Here is a 17,969-nt window from a genome sequence, read left to right on the forward strand (position 1 = left end):
TTACAGTAACAGGTCTACGATGTTGTAGGTTAAAACCATCTTAAATAACCCTAGGGCTGGCCGACTTAACAAACATCCAAGTTTATATCCCTCTTTTCTTGACCAAGTCTGCAAACAAGATCGACGCCATTGCTGCTTTAAAGTAGGGGTTGCTGACACTTTGCTGCAGACCTTTCCAACTTCCTGCACTTTTAGAGACAAGCCCAGAATAGTAATAAATGCAAAAAAAACAACACGACACCATCTGCATACACTGTCCGTGAATCTCAACTAGCAGCCTGACAGTAATGCAGATCAGAGGATATGTGTGCTTATTTTCGAGATATGTAATCTTTATACTCTCCATAAAGAAGCTTCTTAATGTCAAGATCCGTTCAATAATGTTTCCCGTGAACTATACAGTTTTCTTTCTATATTCAGATGCTTTCGTCGCCAGATATTCGTGATACTCTTTCTTACTCATTACATGCAGACATTTTCTTTTCCATATTAACAATGTAAACTGATATAGCGACATCGACATTTGCTGTCTCCTTTTGATGTGTGCATTTCACTGCCTGGGTCATTCTTCTATGCCTGTGTCAAGTAGTTTCCAGCCAAAAACATCTTCATTTGCTGCTGTCTTTGCAGCTTATTCCCCGTCCTAGCTATCTGGTCTGAAGTTTTTCGAGATGTATTTTTTTCTGATCTTTGAACCATGTATGATGCTCACTTTTTCAACTGTAAAGGCCATATGCTTCTGCATTTCCCCACCAAGGAAAGGCAGCCATCCCTGTAAACAGATACCACAAAGAAAGAACAGCGTGTCCAAGACAAGAGTTGAACTCAGGACAGCAAATCCTTACTGCATTGCTGAGAGGCGCTAACCGTTGCACCATCGGACCGCCTTACGAAGAAAAAAAAAAAAGAAAGAAAGCGAATAAAATTGTAAATAAGGATACAGATACTGAAATCCTTACTCACACACCATCAGGTATTTCTGTTACCCTCGCACCACACCTAATTAAAAATAATCCTCCAAATTCCATGACATTTTTTTTATCCATAAAAAGTCGTATATTAATATACATCAAAGCATTAGAATCTTCTAATAGGCTCATGCTAACATAGATGAAGTTCAGCAACAGACGTCTGCTTCTAATTTAATGCACAAGTCTGAAAGGGAGAGCATTCTAATGTCATTTGCTTTGGAAATGTGGGCGTCCAGGCTTGCAGACTCAAGTCGTTGAATATACTTTGCGATGACATCGAAACATAAATTTTCGGAGCAACAGTGCCTCGCTTCTTTGAGCTGCATACAGCCTTTAGCATCCTCGTGTGAAGTCTCCGGTTCCTCAGGGAGATAATTGCTTGGATATTTTAAGTAATCCGATAGAGGGATTTTCATTTCGCGTTCAAGGACTTGAACCATCGCATTGCCTTTTTCTCATTTCTTCCGCACGCATACCCAACACTGTTCAAGACACAAACACACACATACACATACACATTTCCTCTACCCTTTCATGACTGTCACATTTACTGCTCTACTTATTTGTGAAATCAACCGTGTAGAGAATTCACCATCTAATGCAATGGAAGCTATATAACACTCTTTTATCCAGAGTCATTGTTTCATAACTTTTATTATGTTGAGTGATTTTATATGGTTTTTATCTGCACTGCCCAGCCTTAGCTTCTCAAAAGCATTAACAGAAAATTGTTCGACGCGTTTTAATTAGCTAATTTTTCTCAGCCATTTGTTATCACCATAATTTTTTTCAAATATTTACTTTTTAGTTTATTCTTCATGCATACCCTTGGCATTTTCTTTCTTGCACAAAAGAGAATATGAAATGATTCGTCTTTCATAACTTTTCTATAACCTTTAATTTTAAAGTTATTTCTTGGATTTATCTAACGTCTGCAAACCACTCGTCTCCAGATGAGAAAGTGTGCATTAAAAGTACGACCGATCTCGAGTGCATGAAAATAGGGACTGCTTCTATACTGAGAATGTTGGCTTTGTTAAAATTATGTTTGGAGGTTATAAGGCCATGTCGAGGGAGCTGGCTGGTGGCAAGAAGCACCACGTGATCACCAAGCAGCCTGTTATCCGCTCTGATGACGGCTGACAGTATAACAAGTGGTTTCATTTTCAAAACTGTAGTCGTTACCGCCGCGGCTGAGACAGCTTTTGACTGTCTTCTCCCTCCTCTGTAATCAAATGCCGAGCATCCGGTATCTGTATTTCATTGACTTGCGTCTGGCATCAGGATGGTAAGAGGAAGGGTTAATCTTCAGCCCCTTGTCACGTATCATTGATAGCATCTAGTCATAATACACCATATTACTGGAAGACATCCAGAAGCCTTTTATTTCACCTTTCTTATTATCAGGTCTGTCAAACCCACACGACACAAAGGCCGAGACAGGTCTGAGTTCTTCTTTCTCTTTATACCACCTACATTTTTAGCATATTATGTCAGTTTCTGTCCTTTGCACCAAATGTGTGGGATGCAACATTAAATAGAATCGACGATCAGATTTCTATTACATTTGTAGGTGGCCATGTGGAATGTTTTGTTATATTTTGGCCGTAAATGTTAAATGTACTTTGCCCAATAGTAATGTCTGCGTGTAAACTGTTTTCTAACATTTTCCGAGTGTTTCCGAGACGTACATTCTGCCGATATTTCTAATGGTAGAAAATTAGCAAACATTAAAGGAGTTTGTCTGAGACCAAACTTTTTAAAAATGTGTTTATAATAATAATAATAACACTTCTGAGAAAATTTAACTCAAATGCATGGCATTTGCTGACAGACGATGACGACGACAACAACATGGATGATGATGATGATGATGATGATGATGATGATGATACAACTTAGACTGCAATGGCTGTGATTGTCACCCATTAAATTATGATATGGAGATGAGGGATCTCCTTTTAAACCTTTTTTTTATTAAAAAAACTTCAGTCGAAACTTCTAAATAAAGTTCAGATCCGTCGGATTGTATTCCAAAATCAGCTGTTTCATTTTCTGGGCAAAAAATCACTTCGTGAACACAGTCTGAGTGATGTTTCTTCATCTGACTAGAGGACATACCTAGATTGACTGAACTTGCTGTTACAGAAACTGCCTATACGCTACAGAACTCTCCAGGAGAATAATCTTCTGCTTTCCTGACGGCAGGTGCGAATGCCGATGTTATATCTTGAAAATTGAGCATAGATATGTACTCATATTTCGAGATTATTATTTTTAAATGAACTTTACCTGATCACAAAGAAAAAATGTTGCGCTCGTGTTGCCCTTCAAGGCAGAAATATCACCGCTGTCCAGGGAAGATAATATGTCTATGGTCGCTTGAATTAGTTTCGGTTCTGTCAAAAGGTCTAAATGCTGACTGAGCTTGGGGAATACTGTGGTGCTCTTGTAAGCCCAGAGCTGTGTCAAAACTACTTTCTCTATGACATCAGAAAAAAAGGCAAGTTTGAAACTGGAGGTAGGTAGTTGCTGAACACGTTGACGCGAAGAGTGGATTTTTCATGAAGTGGCTACACCAGGGCATTTTTAAACAAAGATGGGAAAAACACAATGACAAGCTGATATTTACAGTGCTTCTGATGGTAGGAAATAAAACATCTCAGCACTCAAGAAGAAGGCTTGTGGGCTTTGGGTCTAACTGACAAGCTGTTGGCTAGGGTTTCAGAATAATCGCCTTTATGTAGGCCGCAGAGACTGGTCGAAAGTTGGTCACAGAGCATCCCAGAAAAACATCACAAGGGTTGGTGTCAGGCGCCGACCTCCAGTCCAAGGATGATAGAATGTCTGGTATCTTGCTACCGAGATAATCACAAAACACTTGCGGCAGCTGTGAAGCAGGATAGTTCAAGACAGGCACAGTGAAACTAAAAGCTGACATTCCTTACATAAACCTGTTTTATATTTTTTGAATAATGTAGGTCCATTAACAAACGTTGAAAATGGAGGATCCAAGAAATACGAAAGATTTACTATTAAGATGGCTACAAATAAGATTGCTTCATAGCATTTTCCCCAACACTCAAATATCTATTTACATGTAAGGGGATTCAGAAGCATTATTTTTCTTTTTCTTCTTTTGTCTTCACTCAAATCTACAAAGAGGGGTGTCCAAATTATTTAAAAATTTGTCTTTGAAATAAAAATATTCAAAAATATATTAACTAGCTTGGATACAATTGGAGTTTTCCCCTCTGTCATTTGTCCAAGAGGCGTTAAATTTCTTTTTCTTCGATTGTGCTGAATATTGTTTATTTCATCTAATTTCCCCTCAAACTTTATCTCAACTATTGCGCTCATGACAGTTGAGAACTTGATACTCCCAACAAATTTTTATGTTTACAACATCTAATTCCCCAACGTTTAGAACTGCCCGTGCATATGACTATCAACCATCCAGTCTGACACTCGTGCTCTTTCACAACACAAAAACAACGATTTTGTCACGGATTTCTCACCTGGCACAACACAACACAAAAATATTCTATTCAAATAAGCAAACAACTTTATCTCTAAATTGTTATATTCACATATATAGATAAAATCACAACAATCAATCCCAACACCGGACATAATCTTAGTAACGTGTTTACTGTTTGTGAACAGAGTCCAGCCTCAAGGCAATTTCAGTCTGTTAACTCAGATTACTTCCGCTCCTCCGTTCTAATCTTCTATTCTTCTAAGACCAATTTTGTGAAAAGTTTATCGCTCGGGACTGGACACAGCAGCAAGTTATGAACGCTATTACATACAGCACGGAGCTTTCTCATCTGTAGGACCTCGTAGACCGGAAGCTCTAACGAGGTTACAGGTTGTCTCATGTCGAGTTTTCCCCAACCAAAGAATTAGCCCATGCTTGGACGACACCAGCTTGTTGTCGCAGAATGCTGGTGTCTTATGAAATACTGTTCAGACCCATCCAGACATCAGCAAACTGTGACTGTGCTTTGCATCTTCTTGTTTATTCTGATTACTTGTCAAGAGGATGGACAATATCTCTGTTGAAATTAAGTTCAAATAAAGTGAGAATGGATCCACTTGACATACTCCTCTGAATATATTAAAGCAAACAGTCTTGCCCATTTCCACAAACACAAGGTAAATGCATTCGTATAGTAAGTATGTACCCAACGCTTAAAGGACAACGCGAGTCCTCGTTGAAAATAGCTGGAAATGGAGCATAAAGCATCGAAAAAACATATTCCGGTGGTATTTTCCGACAAACAGGCATGAGAGATTTTATATTAATGTTTCTTTTAAACACGCCTGGATGTGTCGAGAAAGCAGGAAGCGACGAAAGGGAAATATTTCTAAAAATAGCGTGGTCTGCTTGAGGTGAGTTTGAAGAGAAAACATGACATCCTTGGTAAAATAAAGCAGCTCAGGACACAATGTGTTGCTGACTGTTCTCTTCGACACTCAAACGGAGTTTGTACTCTTTTAAGAAATCCTAAAGATAACAACAAATGCCAGTGGATTAACTTTATTCAGAGATGTGTTTATACAGATTTCTGCTTTGTTCCAATGGGCCGTGGGAACCTTGTCCCCGCGCTGCACTCAGGAATTTGCTCAAACCATGTTAAAATCGATCATTATCCGGCCACACAACACACGCAAGTTTTGGATTTTCAGTAAAACAAAGAGATTTTCCTACACAAGGCCAACTATACCAAAGCAGGAGCCTTTAAAACCAACTACGATTGCTGGTAAAAAGTTTAAACAAAGATCAAGCATCAGATATACAACATCGACACTTTATACACCATCTGGTCTGTAAGTAACATCGTGACACACTCACAAACACATCAGTCGTATCTTTATCCACCTCAATGCAAAAGCAACTGACAGTGTGAGGGTAACATTGATGGGCTTTCTCAAAACACATGAAAAAGAATTGAGGGAGATAAACGTTTGAGGAGCTTAAACTGGAACATGTGCGAGTATCAGTAACTGTATAGTAAACTCTTCATGCAGCTAAACGAAGAAGAAATACATTTTTACATTATACTTTTATTATATTTTTAAGTGTAAAAAGTCATTATTAGATGTCAGTTGTAACTATAAAACAATGATGCAATTTGGGCAAATCTATCAAATAAAAAAATACAGGAGTGTATTTGAGACAAACGCATATATGTATTTCAATGTGTTTATATTTTATTAACAATAATACACTTGGAAAAATGCTCCCATTACATAAATTAACCGTTTCATTTTCTGGACCAAACAAACAAACAAAAAATCATTCCTTGAACAAGATAATCTGAGCGATGTTTCGTCTTTTGACTCGAAGATGTTCACAGGTTTGTTGAACTCAGCCACATCTAGCGGCAGGTGAGAATGCTGATATTTGGATGCTTAAATCTTTAAAAGTAAGCATAATTATGTTCTCTTATTTTGGGAATTATTATTTCAAAATAAACGTAACCCAATCATAAAGAAAAAATGTTGCAATCGCGTTGTCCTTTAAAGACCTGTCCTCACACACGAGCGCGTGTTTGTCGCGTGACTGACCATGTTTTTTTGGTCATATATTAAGTAATATAAAAAAAAGACAAAATAATCCCCAAGTAAAAAAGGAAAAATGAAAAAAAAATCTGGCACCAATAAAGATTATTTTTCTACTACCTCTGTATATAGGTTATTTTGTTCTGCTGCACGCATGGCTGAGACAATGAGGCGGATAGGCATCGGAAAGTTGCTGATGTTTGTACTCTCTAGTCACATGGACTGAGAGCTGAGAACTGAGAAAAGATACGTCCATGCACACAGCAACTGGTAACCTTCACTAGCAGAATTTTTTCTGATTGTTTAATTTTCTCTAGCCTGTGTACTAAAAGACATTTCAAAAGAAAGAAAAAAATCGTAGAGCTTTTCTGTCTTGACACACAAATCGATACACCGTTTCTTGTCTTCGTTTTCGAAAGAGTTTTTCATAAACAGAAGATTGCCGAGCAAAATGTAGTCGAGGGAAGGGGGTAGGCATTTAAACGCAACGGTGATTTCCAGAAGTTAGGAGCAGACAAAGCAGTGAGCTTGGTACATAATGCACACGACTGTGCTGTAAGAGCCAAGCACAAAGGCGGGTGGCTCCAGTGTGCTTTACCTTTGTGGAGCGACAAGGGTAATTTAATCCCCGACAGCACTGGCATTTTAAGACAAGCTGCTGTCGTCGACGCGTTCTTGCTGTAGGTCCTTGAGACCATAAAGCATCCGCTGGGTGCCAGAAATAAGTGACATTCACGTTGCCAGCACGTGCACTGGTTGGGTGGTGTGACGTGCGAGCGCGTGTTTCATTTTGAACAAACATGCATGCCTTTGCACACGCAAACAATCGCGCGTGAAAAAAAACAAAAACACCCACACACATACAAGCAAGTAGACGCAGATGCACACCCAAACGAATGCATTAGCATGTTCGTCATCAGAGGAATGGCGCGCAAAATATACACATACAAATCGTACAGACGGACGGACTGACGAACAAATACATGTGTGCGCGCGCACACACACACATACACACACATACACTTTTTCAAAAGTCCACCAATGGACTCGTATTTGCACGTGAAGTGAAAACATTTGAAGAATCTAACTAAATTAGGAAAGATTTTGCTGTAACTTAATGAAGGCTCGCGAAAGACGAGAAGACAAAAACGTTGGACGTTGAACGGTATACACCAAAATCTAGCTTCCGTAATCATTAAACTGGTAAAGAAGACGGGAAAAAAACATCGATATTTAAAAAATGTTTTCTATGATTAGCCACTCTTGCGTCAACGATGTAGATTTTTTCAATGCAGCACTGAGAATATATTGAGCTTATATTGACTTTGAACTGTAGGAAGCTTACTGGACTGGTATGGTGAAGATGTTGGACTTATTTGTGACAATCATTAAAAATGAAATTATAGACTTCTTACGAATGGATTAAAAGTTGAGCGCCCTCTTTGATATTCTTTTAAAGAGAGAACAGGTTATATCGTATAATAACTAAAGCTGAAATATTTTTCAAAATAAAAAATGTAACTGCAGTGAAAAATCATTAAAGCTTTTTTCAATTATAAGTAAGCTGTGTAGAAATTAGAATTCCAGCTGTGAAGACCATCAACTAAAACTTTAAAGACTGGCAGAGCTTCAAAGGCAGAAACTTTGGTAGCAAAGAATTTTACGATGTCCCCCAGTAACAATAAAATATAGTCATAATTACCATTTCTTTTTTAAAAAGTATAATTTAAACTGAATATCAAAGCAAGGAATTTGAAATTCTCAGAATGTTCTACATAAAAAATAATATCAAGCCATACAAGGGAGGCAGTCCCCGATAATTAACTGTCCATATAGTGTTCCTCACTACTCTCTACCCAACCTTCGCCCACGCGCGCGCGTGCGTACATGCGTGTGCTGCCAATATAGTGTTTTGCTTACCACAATATTCTGCTCCTCTTTCTCCGCTACTTCTTTTATATATTATATATAATCGTCGGTTTTGTTGCTATTCACAGTCCTAACATAAAACATGCCACCACTCAGCTTTGCCATATTGAGTTCAGGCTTTGTTGTTCACCTTAACTTTCCATGCACATGTGTGTACTACGCCATCTTCCCCTACCCCTACAAGAAAGAAAGAAAGAAAGAAAGAAAGAAAGAAAGAAAGAAAGAAAGAAAGAAAGAAAGAAAGAAAGAAAATGAAGAAGCCTGTTCACCATTTGGGGATTTACGTCAGTTTCAGAATTGTCAGGCGAAAGACGTTCATTGAAATAAGGCTTTGGCGTGGAATAAGACTTTTGCCGAAATTGTCCAATTAAAAACACTTTTTTTCTTCGGTGACATGCATGAAGTCGGTGTTTCCAAGTATGTCTTACTTGGTTGTCAAATATTTAGTTATTACTGGTCTCAAGTTTAGCGCTAAAACCCGCAAACCCTTCGAGCAAATTGTGAGGCATAGCTTTTCTCACCCGTGTCCTAGCCTGTGTCAGTTGGTCGGTTGGTCCTTCTTTCTCTTTGTCTGTCCATCTGTCTAGAACACACACTACACTCTGGAAACGTCTGTCTTACGATGTCTGCCTGCACCGGGTGGCGAGACACTGGTAAGCGATCGTCTGATGATGCTCCTATAGCTTCCCGTTCCTGCTTAATGAAAATATGAAGAGCTATCAGAACACCTGCTTCTCTGTCGCCAGACGAAGACAGCAGGCAGCAGCTTTAGAGGCCGAGCTGTTTGGTGAGTGCAAGCGTCTCCATCTCGCGTTGTGATCTCGGAGGTGCGAGAGTGCCCAATGCGCGGCTGTTGCGACTGATCACAATGTGAATAATTCAGCACCGCCATCCAAGACAGACTTATTTTCCAGGAGAAAAAAAGCAAATTGTAGAAGACAGTCAAGGACTCGACCACGATCGAGTCGTCACTGTTTAGGGGGATGGGCTGTTGGGAACTGCAAACGACATTAGATGTCGGGGGGGGGGGGGGGGAAGAAGTGAAAGTAAACGATCAGATCTCTGTAGATATTTTTCCCCGAAAAAATGTAGCCTTGGAGGAGCCAAGAATTTTAAAGATTTTTCAAGAAAATGATGTAACGATAGGTTGGTATTTTTAAAAACTTTTCCAAGGGAAGAAAGTGCAATGGGCGCAGATTTTAGTTGATTTAAAAAAATGCTTTGGTAAGAGCAGAATGTAAATGTCCCATTTCCACCTCTTACCCATAATATTAACGTGTAATGGAGGTAGTATTAAATGTCCATGTAAAGGCTGGTGATGGTGCTGATTATGAAGACTACGAAAGGAGTATAACGATTTTTATCTGCACGCCCGCGCACACAGATAAAAGACTTTATGTATCAAATATACTTAAATGGGATAAATAGAGGGTAGGGGAGGCTGGAGTTTAAAGATGGGGAGGGGAATCAGGCGCATATGCTCGGAAATGTAGCTGCACACATGCGTTTGCTGTCGATTTTATGTCAGATGCCCAGAACCTTAATCAGCCTTGTTTCATGGAGACACGACCCACCTTCTTCGGACATTGTAACAAATATCGGTATATGGAGGTGAGCAGATAAAGCTGCTAGCAAACTATCGCCTCTTCAGTCAGTCGAACAAGAGACATGACACTATATGATTGTCAGACTACGAACTGTAGTTAATGAAGAGATGTGAAGCATTGTTCAGGAGGCAAAAGGTGGAAACAATGATAATCGTTTTGTCACTGCTGCAGAGTGGAGTGCAGACCCCGCAAACACTGCCTTGCTTTACCCTAGGAACTCTTTGCCAGTGCTTTATAGCTACACCCCAAGGGTAGTGCTACATTCGCGGTGTCTGGACACGGCTTTGTAACAAGAAGCTTGTCTTTCCCATAGTGCACCAGGGCAACGCGTTACCATCGCTTTATAACTATGGGATTCTTGCGCTATCACGAGCAAGTGATTAAAGAAAAAATACAAATGAGCTAGGCGACTTACTTCTGTGTGAGCATGTAGGTAATTTGTCTCTTCCACACTCCCGTCCTCGTGGATTTTCTCTTTGTGTGCAGCTTCAGGCTGCTGCCTGATCGTGTTCCGACACACAGGAGACCTCTCTGATGGGAGCTAATGAAACTGCAGAACTGATGCCTGACTGGATATTGATGCAAGGCGCCAGTTACGGAGGTGTCTTTACGAAGGATCAGTTGGTAGTGATCGAGTCTGGTGTTTTCTAATACCTCTAGTGAAAGATTAAAAAAAGCAGTCATCTTCAAACACAGAAAGGTAGATAGATAGGTAGGTTTGGGAGGGTACTAGAGCAGATTAGAAAGAAATATATCTAATATATGGCTTGAAAAACTTAACTTACATAGATACATAGTTCACAACCAAGCCCTAAAGTAATTTAACGCCGCAGTATTTTTACCGTGTAACCAATTATTCTCTCACGAGCATACACAATTGACACGAAAATATGTTCTTTCAAGACTTGCCATGATTTTTGTGAGGACTCCTCCTTTCCCCCTGTTTGTTGCTTTGTGTAGAAAGAATAAATGTAGCATTAAGAGGCAATTTAAATAGCGTCTAAAAGCCGGAGGCAACTGAAGTCTGGTGCTGAACGCAGCGAAATCACGGGGTCCACGAGAGAATGCGAGATTGGGGGGATATCATTCGTGGCACGAAGGAAATGTTAGAGGCGACGGCAAAAGCCACTGGGACCTGGAATATCACCGTGAAAGGGGCATGCGGAATAAATGTCTCGTTTCCGTCGGAAATAACTGCTCCTGACTGACAGACAGTCTGCTGGCGCGCGAACACGCATCCTAATGCGCGCACCTTTTCCCCGAACTCCCCTCGTGTACGTCTGTCAATGTCTGTCTGTTGGTGTGTCTGTCCAAAGTACGCGTTAATTCACTTTATGGCATGTTCGTGCTTTCTTACCTGTCTTTCTACCTACCCATCTATGAGTCTAGTGGGCTATCCATAAAACTGTTATCATTCTATGGCTGTGGGTGCCAAAATGTGTACACCGACTCTCCATCCTACATTAATACACGCACGCACGTACGCACGTAAGCACGAACGCACCTACACATTGTGTTGCATATCATAGACGTTTCATCAAGCATTTATGTTTTCTTTCTTTCTTTCGTTCCTTCTTGGGTCCTACACCAACACTACACCACTAACAGGATTCTCCCCCACCCTCTACTGTTTACTGTTTTATTCCACGAATCTCTTAGAAAGAGTCGAATATCGATTCAGGTAGCTTTACAATTCTAGAAAATCTTTTACGTTTCTGAAAGTACATGCACTTTTCAAAGGAACAAAGTTCACTCAAAGGTGAGGACAAATAGAGAATTGTAAAGGGCTGTGAGGGCACGACCTGAGTGCGACAAAGAGTGCGACAGCAGCTGTAGTTAAATAGTTTTTGTTTTAGGTTCAAAGTGGCAAAGCCCGTGTCGCAGTGATTATCTGCGGCCGGTACAGCTTCAGAGGTTTGTTTTTTATTTTCGTTTTTAAAAATTGTTTTCTATTTTCTAGTCTATTTGTGTGCTTGTTTGATTTCAACACAATTTTCTCATTCTCAGCATCGTGCTCTGAGAAAGATTTGGATAATGGGGTTTAACTGTTTGATGGATGGTAGCGAAATTGAAATTTTATTTTGTCGAGTGGCCGTACAGGTTGGGTGGTCAATGCAGTGTTTTCCCATCCGAGCACGGCTTGTATTTCTTGGTAGGGTGGGGGTCAGAATCGTTAAGTTTCTGCCTCCAGATTTGTAAAGCTTTCTGTCACTACTCTTCGGGGTGCCTGCAGGCACTTGGTGCATCTATGCTCTCATTACCTAATGGAATTCACTCCCTTTCCATATCCGCCACCTTCCTATAATTGAATCCTTCAAATCTGCACAGAAAACACACCAATTCCTTGAGCATTACTCCTAACACAGTCCACACATTGCTAGTTCTCTTTCAGCCCCTCCCTTCCCCGCCTTTTCCGCCTATTCCTACTTTTCTACTCGTCTTCCTTCGCAGAATCACGACATTCTCAGCTTCTGTTACTTGTTCCTCTCCGCGTTTTCTATATTTGTCTTCTATTCTTCCTCAGTACTGTTGTGTATTCTTTAGTCCTTCGTATGCTGTCCATGTTGTCCATGTCTCATTCTTGTTTTAAGCGCCAAGAGCATGCTCCTTACAAGTGTGAGTAAGCGCTATACAAATCTTTAATTATTGTTACTATTAAGCCACATTTACCACTCCTCTCAACAAGATTAGTATATAATTTCTGCATTTACTCGTAGCTACCAAAGTCCACGAAACATTAGGTCTGACAGCTTACAGCTTCTGTTGTTACTGTTGCTGATTGATGGTACGAAATCCTAACGATAACAAAGGGCAGAAATGGTAATCGCAAGCCGACTTGTGCACCAACAGCTAAAGGTACAGGCGGCATCCTAACTTCCCTTGAATTCCTTCCACAGAGAAACGACTATCAGGTTATCTGTCCCGACTGGAAAGAGAGATGTCATGGTCGTTGTTCCCATTTGTTTGCATGTGAGCCCATGTTAACTTTTCTCCTTGTGTCACGGTTGGGCCTCAAGCGTGCATCCCCTGGCTTGATTTATCTCTTTTTTCACGGAGGAGCACCACGCATGTGAAACCAAGTTCACATCTATCTTAATTAATAAGGCACCTCATGCATATGTGACCCCACAGCTCTGTGATTAGAACATGGTTGATAGCAATTTAATGAATAACTTCTCCGAAAGGCAAAATAGTGTCGGGTACTTATCAGAATTCGAGACTGCGGCAAAAAACACGAGGAGACAGGAGTGGACTCCCAGAAATACAACCATCTAGTTCTGTGACCGACAGGTGGCAACTGTTTACTACTGCTCAGTCTTAATGTTGATGACGATAACAGTCTCGTTCTGTCGAGTGGAGCCAGGCGTCCTTGCAGACTTCGAGCCGACAGAGATCTCCATATTTTGGTCATGAGCATATGGGGAAACATTAGGCTACGATGCTGGAGGACTTAGTCAGTGCAGTCACGTGACCCTTTGTCGGTCAGTCCTCATTGTTGCATGCACTCACTTTTTAATACACAGGCACCCCTACACACAATCACGCACCTGATTATCGAATGAAACATAGATGCAAAAACTCGCCAAAGAAACAATAACAACATCAACAATTACCACAACAGGCTTGTAGGTTTTGTAAGACATACGTTACAATCCCAACTGTCCATTTGTGATTTATCAATTATCTACTGTTGCATCACCTGTCTTGGGTAGTAATCAGGCTATTTCTACTAATTGCAGACAGCACATACACAACTTCATTTTCAATTAGCAGTACTTTGTAGTTGTTTAGCGGCGCTAAGGTTTTGTTTTTGAAGGGGAGGGAGGGGGAAAGAGGTCTGCATGATGAGTCTTAAGCTAAACGACATTTCTCTGTCAAGTAGCACACTTAAGGCAGGCGACAGAAAAAGCTGGAAATGGCCTAATGGTTGCGACATTGTTGCCATGGTAACGCGGACTTGGACCTTTTTTTTTTTTGGCACACGTAAACAAAGCGCTCGTTTACAAGGGAGAGTTGGGCATTTGCATCAGCAACTCTCGCACTTATGTTGTACCAAATAGCCCAGAATGTCTCAAAAGGACATGGCCATTAGCACACGCGTATGTACCTTTCTCGTAACGAACTGTCGCATATGTTTGCTGTCGAGTTATTCCAATGACCTTCACGAACTTGTGTAAGACAGAACGTTCTCGACAGAAGGTGCACAGGAGACTGTTTCTTTCGTGACCCTTGCTGTAATGACATTATGGTTGAAACGAGAGAGAGCGGTAGGATGCAATTCTTTTTATTGATGAGGGTGATACCATAATCAACGGGCTTTTTCCACAGCTAGCCACAAATGGAAATATCAATTTGATAAAGAAATAAGACCACAGCAACATTCATGAAACATCACAGAGAGAGAGAGAACGATCACTGTGCTTTGAAATGTACAGCAAAAGAAACTACTTGTTTGCAATAATCGAAGTTGGAGAACGTCTCTGATCAGGATTCCTTGCCAAACAGAACTAAGAAGCCTCGGAGAATCGATAAAGACCGCGGCGATTTCAATTTGTGTCGTCCGTTGTGTTTGATTTTTGAGACTCCGTGTGGCGCGTGGGGGCGTGCGCGCGTGGATTAGTAAGTCTCAGCTTTAGAATAATCAACAAAACTGTCGAAGACTTAGGAACGCAGCGAGGAATGTTTAGTAGGTTCTTTTGCATCTCCCTTTCTGTTCCAAGCATTTAAGTGTCCATAAATTTTAGATACTGAACTGTCTTATAAACAGCTGGACAGAGAAGAACAAGAGTTAAGAACACCTCATGCAGCCTACCCCCTGGGACTTTATTTAAAAGCAGAAAAGAAAGGCTGTTCATACATCCTTACCGGTTTGCATCATTACATCCAGTCCACACAAACTGCAGAGTGGATCACTTTCAACCATTCACGCTTGTAAAATCGTACAAGTGCCAGGGCAAACACACGGACACCTACACAAACACATATATGTACGTGTCATAATCTGTCTTTTGACATTTTAATTATATTCTTAATAAATTCTGAGGGTCTTATTCTATACACATTTCTGATGTTGGTGTATTTGAGAACAAATCACCATACTTCCCACAGCCGAAAATTTGTAAGAGGAGATAAGACCACGGAGAGATATATACCCATGATACGACAAGAGTCGGTATCCATGGAGACAACACAGGGGAGAAAAAAAAAAAGGAGTAGTTGCAACACTATTTTCCAAAATGTAATTGTCTTCTGAAGCTTGCAACAAAGCCACTCACCATGGTGCCTGCCTTCGCACGCGCCGCCTGCCAAGTTCCTCCCCTTCTCCCACACGACTTATTTGCTTAGGACCAGACATCAGGTCGTCTGCTTGTTTCGTCGTCTGCTAGCCTCGTCGTCTGCTTCTTCGCGTCTGCGCTTGACTTCAAGCCCCCTATGACGTCGACTATTTGTTATCGATAAAACTATATCGTCACTTTTATTCAAAAAAAGGACCAAGAACGATGTACAATACGTGTCAGAAAAAACAAACGAGGCTACATTTGTATAATTTGTCGACTAACGGCGGCGAGTAGCTGCAGCTGATCGGCGCGTAGCTTTGTAAAGGGACACGACTCTCCATTGCTGCTGGGATCGATTGATAGCAGGCGGGGCTACTGAGCCAGCGAGCGCGACCCTTCGTAAGTTAGATCTCACTTTACATGTTTATAAGTAAGATGCGTGTATGTGTGAGCTTTACACCGTGCTTGGCCACAAAGCTCTGAAATCGTGCAGCAAGACATGCAATTTCTCATCTCATCCGGGGGATCTTCTTCTTCTCCTCCTTCCCCCGGACTTGAGCGTCGCCAGAAATGACAGCCTTCGTCGTTGCAGACGATAGTATGTGTCAGCGCTAATGCCACATGACTGACAGCAGACGCCAAACTGTTTCATGTAACACTAAATTTGTGAACCCGAGGCCTGGTTTTAACGCATGACTGTTGTCAGCTTGTTTATCTTTTCGAGAGTGCTGGGTGTTGTGATGCAGTAGTGTACTTCGCGTGGCGGCGAAACTCTTTGCGAGGAGGACACGTGTTGCACACCTTTGGTTTTTTAAACCGCCTGCATAGCAGCGCCATCGTCTGCTCAGCTGATCGACAAGCGAACACACTCTCTGATGGAAACTCATCTATATCTTATAACTGCGCGCGTGTCTGTGTTGATCTCAAGTACTTTCAATTTTTCGCAATGTTTTACAGTGTCAGGCTCAAGTCAACACCAAGTGATTCTTCGTAAACAGATGATTTCTTTTTGAAGAAAGCACTTTTATTCAAGATTCATACATTTCCACGAGAAATACACGCAACATTTCCAAGGCAAATATAAAATCGCCAGGTCAGGTCCATGACTTAATCCAAACATGAAGTTGATTTGGCCATTGGCATGAAAAGATGACTGCAGGAATTTTGGACACTAGTAGAGGCAGTGCAGCATTATTGGAAATTGTATTTGAACAAAATTTTAACAGAAACTGGCCTAGGATGGACTAATAAAATAAAAAAGAAGAGCAAGATTTTCAAGGCATACTGTCAAGTGACTTGCATCTGCTGGGAGACTGCCACTGTATGTAACTTTCCTAAAATGCAGCCAGTCCTGAGTCCTTTCTTCCATCTGCTGTATGTATGTGGTGGCAACTCTGGCTTACTGCCATTGCAGGCAGTTTCCAAGTCCATCATTGTTCTCTTCTTAGTATCTGTAGTACTGCTGGGGACAGTGATGACATTAGATCAATCTTCACCAGCTCTCAGCACAACAAGCATGACAAGAGAAGCTACCACTTCCCTTCCTAATGCAGGCATTAGATCATCATGCAACTCACGGTCCTGCTCTTCACAGGTAAGTTAGAAAAGTTTTTAGAGGTACCAATACTCATTAAATAGCAGCTTGCGTTATCATTATAATGTCAGTTTTGGCAGAGGGTTCTAGAAAATAAGATAACATAAAATTCTCTTAACAACACACTGTTGTAACTTGGATATCTCTAAGCTTTTTACACCCATAGTGGAGGTAACAGGCATGCAACTGTCAGTTTTCAAAAATGAAAAATGTAATCAGATCTTTTACTTACACATTTATTTTTAAGAAAAGCATTTTCATTTTACCAGTTTTCATGAGCGAAACAAAGAGAAAACAAGCTAAAACAAAGAAAAATTAAGGAAAGTATAAAAAGTAGATGAACATTCTTTTCTTAAATTTCAGAAATAGTTTATTTTTATTGTTTTAGAGATTGAATGAAGATTATGGGTGCACGTGTACCTATGACATGACCTCTTATTGTAGACTCTCTCTGGACAGCCAGTTCGGGCATGGGAAATAACCTTCTTTGCTTGCTATGTTTCGTGTTCTAATCAATTGTTCTCCAATAGCAAGTGTTTTTTAAATGCTTATTATATAACAGATGCATGCTTAAACAACATTATCAACTAGTTTACTGCTTTCAAAATCTTCATAATGACTCCTACATGTAGAAATCTTTTTCTTTAGTTGAAAATATGCTGCAATGATAAGAAAACTGTCAAGAACCATCTTCATTTCTGGCTTAGTATTTTGTAATCTGAAGAGCGAGAAATGTGGATGGACATATGCACATGCACACGCAACCACATGCGCATATACATTCACCTGTGCTCACATTCACATAAGAGCTCACATGCACACACAGAGGTATTGACACAGCACACTTATTGGCATGAATGTACTCTCCCTACTTTTCATTCTCATGGATGTATACACATTCATTCCCAACTCATACATATATTTGCACATCTCTATCCCACGTAATGACTGATTTGATACAAAAATACAGAAGAGGGCACTTTTAAAAATCTGGGGAGGTAGTTAAGTACATTGAAAACTA

The 17,969-nt window shown here is 40.5% G+C and overlaps 1 protein-coding gene across 1 annotated transcript in view; it reads left to right on the top strand.

Moving 5' to 3' along the window:
• Positions 1 to 15,805: 15,805 nt before the first annotated feature.
• Positions 15,806 to 17,969, top strand: part of LOC112571837 — a 53,135-nt gene continuing 50,971 nt past the window's right edge. The window contains exon 1 of the mRNA XM_025251164.1: positions 15,806 to 16,948. Within this exon, the coding sequence (XP_025106949.1) occupies positions 16,694 to 16,948 (255 nt within the window). The 5' untranslated portion in view covers positions 15,806 to 16,693. The remainder of the gene's footprint in view (positions 16,949 to 17,969) is intronic.

Source organism: Pomacea canaliculata, linkage group LG9 (assembly GCF_003073045.1).
Source record: "Pomacea canaliculata isolate SZHN2017 linkage group LG9, ASM307304v1, whole genome shotgun sequence".
Taxonomy (NCBI): domain Eukaryota; kingdom Metazoa; phylum Mollusca; class Gastropoda; order Architaenioglossa; family Ampullariidae; genus Pomacea; species Pomacea canaliculata.